This window comes from Marmota flaviventris, chromosome 2 (genome assembly GCF_047511675.1).
Source record: "Marmota flaviventris isolate mMarFla1 chromosome 2, mMarFla1.hap1, whole genome shotgun sequence".
Lineage (NCBI taxonomy): Eukaryota > Metazoa > Chordata > Mammalia > Rodentia > Sciuridae > Marmota > Marmota flaviventris.
Genome location: NC_092499.1, coordinates 58,425,268 through 58,437,466, shown reverse-complemented (window position 1 = coordinate 58,437,466; position 12,199 = coordinate 58,425,268). Strand labels below are relative to the sequence as shown.

General features: G+C 32.6%; 1 protein-coding gene across 1 annotated transcript in view; it reads left to right on the top strand.

Annotated features, from left to right (window-relative positions):
- Positions 1-12,199, top strand: part of Mdga2 (MAM domain containing glycosylphosphatidylinositol anchor 2) — a 759,648-nt gene that overhangs the window by 427,185 nt on the left and 320,264 nt on the right. Inside the window, exon 3 of the mRNA XM_027929596.2 lies at positions 511-685. Within this exon, the coding sequence (XP_027785397.1) occupies positions 511-685 (175 nt within the window). The remainder of the gene's footprint in view (positions 1-510; positions 686-12,199) is intronic.

The following is a 12,199-nucleotide window of genomic DNA, read 5'->3' as shown; positions in this document are numbered from 1 at the left end:
CTCTTTTAACAGCTAGGTATATAAAATTACACATAATCTAAATAAACCATTATGATAACATGCCTGGGCTCTCCGAATCAAACAGGAAATTTGAAATAAAATAATGAAGCATATCCAAAAAAACATGAGAGTCTTCCCAGACCAATTAAGTAAAAAGTGTCTAACAAAGTTTGAAAAATATGAAAGAAATTTTGAAATGTTCAACAAAAAAGACGGAAATTCACATTTCTAATATGCTACTGATATTTAACTCCCTTTATATTATAATTTAAGTTTCTCTACACATTGATTAGACTTTTGATCTTAATTATAAGAACTGTACAATAGTAAGTGTACACTTAAAATTTTATAATTTAATTGTGCATATAGATTTAAGAAAGCTTTCTCATTAATTAGGTAGGAAAGGTAGTATGGTAGCTCTGAAAACAAACTTCTCAAATGAGTAATTGCTATCTGATTTTCTGTGGGAAAACCAACCTAAAGTAACAATCTTTGTTGATGCTTGCTCAGATCAGGTGGACCAAAACAGCAGGAAGTGCCTCTGACAGATTCCAAGACTCCAGTGTCTTCAATGAAACTTTGAGGATTACAAATATTCAGCGACACCAAGGAGGCCGATATTACTGTAAAGCAGAGAATGGTTTGGGGTCCCCAGCCATAAAGTCAATCAGAGTGGATGTATACTGTAAGTACATTTCCCAGAAAACTGTAAGCCCAACACAGATTTCTTTTGTCCAACTTCTATGGTTTTCTCAAAAACCATAGTAGAGCTCTATTTGAGAATGTAAATGTGTAAGGTATTGAAAGATGTTTTAATACATTTCTGAGGAAAGAAATCTTCATTAAAAATTTGCATAATTTCTATGATATAATAGTACACATTCATTATAGAAGAGTTAGGAAATACATTGATAAGATGATAATAAATATTACAGATAATTCCATCAGTATCTTAGTATTTGATGTATATTCTTTGTGTATATATATATATATATATATATATATATATATGTGTGTATATATATATATATATATATATATATATATATATATACTTATATTTCTATATTCTTATGAAACCAAGGTTCATGCTCTATGTCCTTTAACTTGTGTTTATTCACTTTGCTTATATGTGGACACAGCTATTGTTATTTCTTTAATGCACATCATATATGTAAGCAAAGTTATCTGAATGGGTCTGTGAGAACCAAAAATCTTTGTGGAGTCTGTTTTTGATCAAACCCTGTTGAACGCAATCAGTACCAACCCAGGACAATGCTGTGCCACCTGAAAAGTGTTTGACTGATTTCTATTTGTTCTTAGTTGTGTTTTCCTACTTGGAAATATATTTAAAGTCTTCTTGGTCTCCTTACTTCCTTCCCCATTAAACAATGGTCTACATTCAGTTTGATGTTTTGCATGGGTTTATCTATCACTCTGTTTGTTATCTTTCTATAAGAAATTACATTTAAGTCTCTAATATTAGGATATAAGCGGGGGGCTGGGTTGTGGTTCAGTGGTAGAGCACTTGCCTCACACATGTGAGGCACTGGGTTCAATCCTCAGCACCACATAAAAATAAATACGATAAGGTATTATGTCCATCTCCAACTTAAAAAAAAAGAATATAAGTTTTTTCTCCTTTCCTTAATGTAATTCATACATAAATAACACATGAAATGTTCATTTTTAAAAATCTGTTTTTCTTCTTTTCCCCTTGCTTTTCTATCTATGTGTGATAGGGGCTACAGAATTAGGAGTTACAGGGTCTGTGTGTCTGACCCTATACTGTATCTCAGTTATCCAGATGACTGGGAAGTAGGTACCTGAGCAACACTTGCGATTCATCTTTCACATTAGGATGGTTGCTGTTTCCCTCCAAGGTAGAAGTCCATATTCCATTCTCTGTGCTACCTTTCAGCCCCTGAGATATCACCTGGCATAATTCAGCCACTGTCATCCCATGCATCACTTTCTCCCTATTGTCTGGGTACAAGGGTTGTATACTTTCAAACATTGCCAAGTCCCTAGCCTCCATATATTTTCAGGAATATTATTCAGATATAAATTTAAATTATACTGAATTTTATTTAAATTGATTAAATAGTTCTGTAACATAACTTTCTAGAGTATATACCTCTCTTTTATTGTTATTATATTTTAGGTCATGAAGTTTTAAATTACACATCTCAATACCTTAAACACAGTTCTAAAATCTAAAAAAAATCTCTAAAAATGAATATATGGTTTTGGTAACTTTTTTCAGCAAAAGCTTATGTGAACTAGGTTGGTAGCAAAATATGACCTGAAATGACTTGAATAGAAAAATAGATATTATACTCCTTATTTACCCTACTTTGAATAATAGTCACATGTATAGCTAGGAAACTGTTTGATCAGAGAGGCACAGATCCTGCTGGGTGTGTTATATAATTAAGTGGTGTATGTACTATATCATCTTTCTAAAGTCTAAAAACTTCTGAAACACATCCCCTGTGAACTGTGAACTGTATTGCTACCACAATAAGTTTCATAATAAATACAAAATTGTATTGTTGGGTTAAAAATCAAATACAAATGGGGGAAATCACTTTTTAGAGACTTAGAAAATAATCTTTCTTTTTACTAAAAAGATTTTCAACATTATTCTGCATTATATCTACCCCTTTCTATCTCCATATCTCTTACTGTTCAGATTGGGTTGTGCCTGAGTAGTTTATATTGTACAAATTGCTGGGAAGATAACACTGTTCCATCTTCCCAGCCCTGCTAATCTCATAAAGCTGGTATCATGCTCCATGCAGCCATGCCTGAAGGCATCAGCTCTGCTACCTTCTTCTCTTTTGACTTCCCTTGGGGTTTTCCCCACACAAACTGGACTTGACAAACAACTTGTTTATGTTATTTAGGTGAAATGTCACTATGATGCATACCGTATTGAAGTACTATTTTCAGTACATTTTTGGTGGCTAGGATTTATTAGAAAGCTGTATAAAATTTCAATACTATAGAATAATATGTTAAATTTTGGACTGTCTCTATAAATGTGACATCTCTCTAACATAAATTTCACAGCGAATACCTTCAGTTCCAGTTAGACCTTTTCAATATGGGCATATAAACATACTTTTTACATAAATGTTCTTGTCCATGAAGGTTTGAGGTTTGAATAATTACTTCATATAGTAAATTTTCAAACATGTTTGGATGGAAAAAAATGCTTTTACAGTAGAGACAACTCGACCTATTTAAAGAATCCACATGCTATAAGTATAATCTTGACTAAGCAACAGAAATTTTAGGTTCAAATATATTTTCTAAACATGAATATTAGTAATTTAAAACATTCCATATCATTATTGATAAGAATGTGGCTAGCATATTAATGCTATATTTTTATTTTGGCATGTTTGGTGTCTAAAATTGGTTAATAATATTAAAATTCATCTGTGTTTTGATTTTGACTTGATATTGAACTGCTTAATTGAACAGATATTCATTTTATAAGCTTTAAACAAGAGGACAACTGTATTTTATATACTTTTGTTTGAACTATTTTAGGAAATGCTAAAACAATGGTATCAGTTTTTCAGGTTGGAGTCATGGCTTTAGAATCAACACCTGCACCCTGCATATTTATTTCTTTTTCTAAACTGATTCCACATGTGAAGCAGTCATCAACATTTGTAAAACTAGGAACACAAGAATGGGCATAGGATATAAAATTGTTTTAAAAGTCTGTAATAAGGATTATATTTTCAACACCAAACTGAGGTAAACTATGGCTTGGATTTAACAAAAATTAAAATAATTAATATTAGAATTTAGCCTTGAGTTCCTTGCAATAGGTTAGCTCTAGAAACTGCTCCATGATGTATTAATGCTTATTTAATACAAAAAATATGTATTAATGTAATGCCATCAGTACAGCATTGTTGGAAAATTTTTATAAAGAGTGAAATGCATATGTCTCATTAAATCTCGAGTTCTGATCCAAAGTTTCTACATGTTAGAGCTAAAAGCTACCTAAAAGTTAGTGTTAACCATTCATTATTTTGATGAGGAAATTTAGTGTCAGAAAAGGGACTTACTACCATGTGGAGTGATTTTAAATGAGATGACTTTTTTAGATGATATTTTAAATATTTGTAAAATGATATTTACATTTTAATCATTTTATTAAATCAACATTAGGAATATTTCCCACCTTTCTAAAAATTTCTTATAGTAGAAAAAGTTTGAGTTTATGTAATTTTTATAAAGTAACTTCCAAACATATATTTTTGTGCTATTTTATTCAAAAACACATTCCAAGAAATTATTTTAAACACATGCCTTAATTCATATATTTTTCAAGAATTGTAAAAGCATTTGAAGAGTTTTAAGAGATATAAAACCTTAATAAAGGTATATTTATAGCTTGGTAGATTTCATGACCACATAGTGTTTAATTTTTTTCTAAAGTCTAATCAATATAGTTATTTATACAACCAATTCCGATCAAAAACTGATCAGTTGTAACTTTTCTTATGGTAAGAAATACCTTTTGAGAGTGCAAAAACTATCAGTTGTATATTGAAGAGAAACATGTAGACTTAATACTACTTAAACCTGATATTTTAAACATACACATTCTTCACATCTTCTTCCTGAAATCATAATAAAACCACAGTAAAGGAATATAATAACAGCAATGGAGTAAATAAAATTCACACTAATCCATGACGCCATGAAATTGTAAAACATTGGGAATAACTATTTTTGATGTATTTCACCAAAATTTGTAAGTAAACCAGAAAAAGATAGAGAATAATTTTAAAAATAGGAGATCATGCATAAAATAATTCCAGGATGATAATGAAACAGGACACTGTGATAATAGATATATGTCTGACTTTGAAAGCAACCAAAATAGGGCTCTCTCTAAGGAAATGACCTACATTTCCCCTTCAGTGCATATTTCTTGTTTTATCCCAAAGGTAGCTCTCTCTCTCTCTTGAGATGGCCCACATTCTCCCTTGAATATGTATCTACTTTACTAAATAAAAATAAATCTTTTGTGCCTTTGATTGGCAACTGATGCAATTCTTTTCCATCACATATGTGAAGAAAGCCACTGGTCCTGAGTCAGGTTCCCCCTTCTCTCTGGGAACTCTTTGGACCCTTCTTTGGATACTTATTTTCTCCAGTGACATCTCTTGGTGGCCCATATGGAGAACTTCAGAGATATTGACTTTGTTTATATTTTGCAGATTACAACACTTCCTTGTTGAAGAGAATGGCAACCCAAGAATTCCAACCAATCCATACAGTTGAGACCAATGTCTATCTCTTTTAGAAAGTCAGGATGAGACTTCTGATCCCTGACTAGTCAAGGTCTTTGCCCCCTGCCATCCTGAAGCAACCATAGAAGATGTGTCTTCACACAACACCAGCCTTTAAGATTATGGGATCAACCTCTGGATAGAGGGGCTGAGATTTTGGAACAGAGGAAAAACACTGAATCTTAAAGGAAGTATCCATGAACCGTTGAGATACCAAAAGCACCTAGGAACAATTCTGATTCCTTACCAACATTTTTTTGGCCATGCACTTGACTCATGCCCTTGAAACATAAGGGCAATGCTCAAGCCTATGCAACACTGTCAAGAAATTGTGTAGCTGTACCCTGCCTTCACTAGTCCAGTCCCTAGAAACCTCCCTCTATCAATATTAATACCCCACACCAAGGGTATTTGTCTTTCTCCCTCTGGAGATGGCACTCATTCTCCCTTGAATGCATATCCCTAGCTTTACCCCACAGGCATATCTCCATATGTTCCCCATTCTCTCTTAAATTTATTTACTTTCCTAAATAAATCTCTTTCTATGCCTTTGGAAGAATATAACAAAACAAAACAACCAGGACAGTTTGAAATTGGAAGAAAAATATGTCTCCAGGAGAGAGATGCAACTACTGGGCTTTAGAGAGAAATTGTAGACTTTTCATGGAAATTTTAGTAATATGGAATGGTAGTGTATACAAAAGTAAGTGTACAGAATATGGAAGTTGTTAACAGGAGGCTGAAAATGTTATATACAAAATGAAATGTAATGATAATATAGTCCAAGATTCAACTATGAAGAATATCTGCATAAGCATGATAACATCAGCATTTTACCTAATATATAACAAGATATAAATAAAAGAAGAATGGGTAAGGGTTAGCATAAGAAATTGTTTATTGCCAGCAAATCAGTAAGACACTGTGAAAAAAAAAATCTGTAAATAGTATTTAAATATTGAAAATATGAAGGCAATACCAAATATGACTATTTAAGAGATGAGTTAGAAAATGTTGCCTCTGGGTATTGGAAATACTAGAAATTATTTTCTATATAATAATATAGAATGTTATTTGTCTAAAATGTATACACATGTAGCTTGATTTTTTTAAGTTTATAAAGCAGATTTGAAGATTTTACCTTAGAAATTCTTATTATTTAACTTCTAGAAGTAAAACCTAATTTTATTCCAAACTTTATCAGAAGATTGTCAACTCTAAAACTGAGAACTATAGATTTATACCCTAATTTTTCTTAATTCTTCATAAGAATTGATATTCCTTAGTATCTGACTCTCAAAAAAGTGAGCAAAAAGATTTTGCCTCATAAATAAAGACTAGGCAATAATATAGGGAATATTGTTGCCAGATTCTGAAAACTAATATTTTTTTTCCTAAATTTTTATGATTAACCCTTTAGATTAATTACCCCCATTATGTTTCCATGTTTTCTAGGATGAATTATTTTTAAAAATACCTTTGATTTTTATCTTTATTCGAAAGATATTTGCGTGCCTACTCACAATATAGCTCCACTGAATTCTCTGAAATTAAAAAGGAATTTGCTAAATAATTAGTGCCTTAAATGAGTTTCAGCTATTTAAAAAGACAATGTGAAATATGTAATTCATTTAAATGGAATACAAATGTTAAGTAATAAGGGTAACAATAAATTAAATTACACAACAGTGAATAATGTGCCAGTGTCACAGAAAGTGCATGCCAGGAATAAAAGGTTACTGTGGCCTCTGAGCATGAAAGAGGTAGCATTTACATTATAGTTTGAGGGATGAGATCTAAGAGACAATGCTCCTTGGCATTTCTACATGTCTTCAAATAGCTTGTGCCCTGAACTCTCCTTTTCCAGGATGTTTATGTAAGAAACAGCCTAGGATGTTAGTGATAGCATCTTTCTTTCAGGGCAAAGGGCAGGTTTGTTTCTTTCTTTCTTTTTTAAAAATAATTTTTAGTTGTCAATGGACCTTTATTTATTTTTTTATTATATACTGTGCTGAGAATCAAATCCAGTGCCTCACACATGCTAGGTAAGCACTCTACCACTGAGCCACAACCCCAGCCCCAAGTTTGTTTCTTGATAAGAATAATTACAGTTATATCCTTCAGAGGCAAATATTAGACAGCTTTTCTAAGAAGACTTTAGTATGATGGGATTTTTTCTAAGCTCAGATTTCCTTAGCTGTGTTACAACCTGTGTGCATGACATTTATCTGGGTTGACCCACATTGCCTTGATGAAGACTGAAGTAGAAGAATAATCATGGAAAACATGCAGTTTAAATTTTCATCTGACACTTCACTGATATAGTCTCTTGTCTCTGACCAAGGATACTTCTGTTTTCTACCAGCACCCATGAAACTGTGATGGGAAACATAGTAACCAGCAATTAGGGAAAATATCAGACCCCTTACAGTTCTTGACAGAGCAGTGTTTAAATAAATAGAGGCAAAAGCCATAGGTCTTCTTTAATGGATGAATATTTTGATTAAAGACCCAGGAGCGAGACTGAAAGAACAGTGTTTGGAGGAATAGTGATTAAGATGGGTGGGAGGAGCAAGATCTTAATTTGAAAGATGGGTTGAACATTTACAGCCAGGGATGTTAGACCATATGACTAATGATCTGCCATTTATGGGAGATATGAAATAAAGAAACTGTGACTTCATGATTGCAGAATAACTTATGAGAATCAGCATTCTCCTATTACTGGTGTTTTTTTATTCACTCTTTCTGAGAGCAATTGCCACTCACTGAAAGCCTCAGCTTCCATCTTTGGAGGAACAAAGAGTATATTCTATGCAGTAATAGAAAAATAAAGGTTCTGAATTTTTAAATTCTTATCTTCAAATATATTTGTTACATTAAGATTCTTGAAGATATTTAAACAATTTTCTAAGAATATGCCCACCTAATTCTTTCACTTATTCCCAGCCCTGACTGTGTTGCTCACTGGGTAATAGAGGTCAGACTACTTTAAAGTTTAAGATTTGATTAAAACTTATTTCTAATTCAAAAAGAAATTAGATTCAGAGACATTAGCTTAATAAGTTTTCATGTTTGCAGACACTGTTCACACATGAGACAAATCTTTTCCAATATCCATTAAACATTTTGTAAGCATTCTTATTTCTAAAATATATCCCCACTTTAATTTCACTTAGGTGGATTGTTGCATTTGATTATATTCAGATCAAGCAGTCTTTTCTTTCTTTCCTTTTTTTTTTTTTTTGTTCCTGTCTGCAATAGATTTATTTACTATCTCTTTACAGGAGAGAAATTAGTGGAAGCTTAGGATAACACATTATCAATTTGTTCCACAAACACAATTTTCCTGTATTAGAAGACTTATAAACTGTGAAGTTAAAGATGACAAGTTATCCTCCCCTCTACCCCATCCACTGGACCCATCAACATGACTTCTGGACCGAAATTTTTAGAGAAAGGAACAGAATGACTGATGGGAATTCTAGAAGTGTGGCTAATCCTGGGAGAAAACTAATGCCCTAAGTCAATTCCATTAAGCAGAATTTTCTCACCCTCACCCATCCTTCCAAAGCACCAGTCCTGGATTTAGAAAGTCTTAATAATGTTTGATATGGTAATTACAATGCTTATTAAAAGGGGTGGCTCTCGTGGTAATTACTCTATTAATAAGATTCAGTACAGGATTTTTCAATTTTGTATATACTATAAATGGAAAATGCTTGTTTATCAGCATTATTTACTTGTGGGACACACTACCAATCTAATTTCCAAATAATATTAGAATTTCTAATAAAAAAGCTTAGGGAAAAAACCCCACAATTTGGGGCTGGGATATAGCTGAGTGGTAAAACACTTGCTTTGCATGCATGAAGCTGTGAGTTCGATCCCTATTTCCAAAAAAGAAAAGACAAGTAAATTAATAAATAAATCCACCACATCACATCTCCCCACAAAAACGCCCACCATTACATATCTTTTTACTGCTTTTATTCAGAAGACCAAATAGAAAAGTTCACTTAAAATCATGTTAGGCCTATCCTTATGAAGCTGATTATTGTCTATTTACCACATTTACTATTGGTAAAATGCACCTCTTCAGATGTATCCATAGAGCACCTACTGAAATTTTTCCCCGTTGCACATCCCACAGATACACAATCAGAATGGCAACCACCAATTTAACTGTTCCTACTGCCTCCAGGCTACCTGATTCTGAAATTCCTAGACATTTCTTCAGACTTTTGGACTGAAGTTCCCAGAAGTCTACTTTCAATTAGAATCTGTTAGTGTACAATGTTAATTGAGGACCAACTATTTGCAGAACACTACTGGGGGCTCTGGTGAGAGAGAAAAATTTCAAATCCTCAACTCTTTATAAATCCATTATGGTAAGGACCATAAATGAATTTATAAAGAGTTGAGGATTTGAAAAATATACATAAAAAAGAACTTGGTTACAAATTAGATTAATTTGTTTAAAAATATTTTAAAATAAAAGGTGATATAATTAATACTAATAAAGTGACATAAAAGATGGCATTAATTAGAAAGTCCTCCTATTAAATTTATTAAAGAATTCAAGAAAATAAATATAATTATAGTGGTGTACAATTCATTTCTACATTGTTACTTGGGTAAAAATATCAACTCCTGAGCAACCTTATTAACAGAAAGTTGTATTGTTTCCCAAAAAGGTTGAAAGCTATTCTGATATGCATCTATGCTTATATGTTTGCTCTTGTGGTTACCAATAGAGAAAAAAAAAAAGTTTGCAACTTATTTCAGTGAAAGTTCTTCATCTAAAAAAATAAGATATATTTTATTATTATCTTACTCTCCACTGTTATATCTAGTTTTCACTTATTTTGTAGCTTTCAAGATTTCTTGCTCACTATGAGCTCTTTATTTTCTCCCTTGGGAATTATAACTTACTTTCTAAATTTTATACCTTGAAAATTTGGTGTGATTACCTGCCTTATAATTTTTTATTGTATGAGACCACTTTATGATTTAGTTTTTCTGATTTTAGAAAAGTTTTGGGGAATGTAAAATATCCCTGTAACATTGCCAGTGAGATCTAGGTTACGCTAGGATGAAAGCCACATATATTGAGTAGTTCTGTCTATATCCTGTGTCATATCAGACATGAATTTGGAGAAATGAACTTTATAACTAGGCTCCAGTCACTTTAGATAGTGTTTATCATTGACAGAGCCACACTCATGCCAAGTATGCTTCTAAATAGGTTTTGGAATAATTTTCTTTTGAGAGGTTTTTAGATTTCAAAATCATATAGAAGGAACTGTGGGATTATATATAGTTGAATATAAGTCAATGTAGACAAGTAACTGTACATATTAACCAAAATTATGTGATTCATACCTCTAAATTTTGGTTTCATATAAGTCTTATAAACTCCCAGAGAAAAGAGATTAACTTTGGTCATTTGGTAGACGTATGTCCAGATGATCTGCTTAGTGATGAACTTATAGTAGGGGACAAGAAATACATTTAGGGAGCTAATGTCATTTACTGTAAAATTCTTAGAAGTAAATTTAACCTGATTATTTTCTCTTTATGAATGTGCATTTGAATTTTTATCTTTATTTTTCATAGGACCTGTGGCTTTTCCTTTTCATCTTTGAATTCTTAGAACTAGCTTATGAATTTTAAGCTAAAATCTATGATTCCCCCCATTTCCAATCATAACCAAGTCAAATAACGATATATATATTGCTAAAGGCCTCAAAAATATTCATTTGCTATAATGCAGTCAGAATACATCCTCAGGAAATGTTGCTGGAGGAGCTTTTTTCTTTTTTCCCAGCTTTGAAGCCATGTTGTGGTTTTTAATCTCTGTGTTTACATCCTAATCTCTTGTGTATCTGTTTTTGTTTTGTTTTGTTTTTAGATGTATGTGACAGTAGGGTGTATTTTGATACATTATACATACATGGAATGCAATTCATTCCAATTAGGATGCCATTCTGTAGTTTTACATGATGTGGAGTTATACTGTTTCATATATGAGCATAGGAAAGTTATATCCAATTCATTCCACTGTGTTACCTATTCCCATCCCCTCTCTCTTCCCCTCATCCCCATTTGTCTAATCCAATGAGCTTCTATACTTCCCCTCCCTCCCATCCCTTGTTATGGGTCAGCATCTACATATCAGGGAGAAAATTCTGCATTTGTTTTTTTGGGAACTGGCTTCTTTCACTTAGTATGATGTTCTCTAGTTCTATCCATTTACCAGCAAATACTATAATTTCATTCTTCTTTATAGCTGAGTAATAGTTAATAATAATAAAGTATGTATGTATGTGTGTGTGTGTTGTGTGTGTGTGTGTGTGTGTGTGTATGCATGCCACATTTTCTTTAACAATTCATCTGCTGAAGGGCACCAGGGTTGGTTCCATAGTTTGCCTATTGTAAATTGAGCTGCTATAAACATTGATGTGGCTGCATCACCATAGTATGCTGATTTTAAGTCCTTTGTGTATAATCCAAGGAGTAAAGTAACTGGGTCAAATGTGTATCTTTAAAAAAATCACAGATCCTTGGTCCAAGCCCAAGATTTCCTGAGTCAAGACTAGGCATTTCATTTTCATACTCCATTCAAGTCTAAAACCCTCCTTCAGTATTTCTGAAAACTACCCTGCTTTATAAAGGGTAGTTTTTTCTGTCCCTGAATCAGGCGATTCTGTTTGACCCAATCATGATTCATGGTGCCATTTGATTTTTTATTCAAACTCTACAACTACCAAGACTCCATGAGCACACAAGGATCTTTTTGAAAGCTTCCAGGTATGGTGGAGGTTGATTTGCACCCCAGCAAAGCAAACACCTTTGCCTGGACCTGAAGGAAT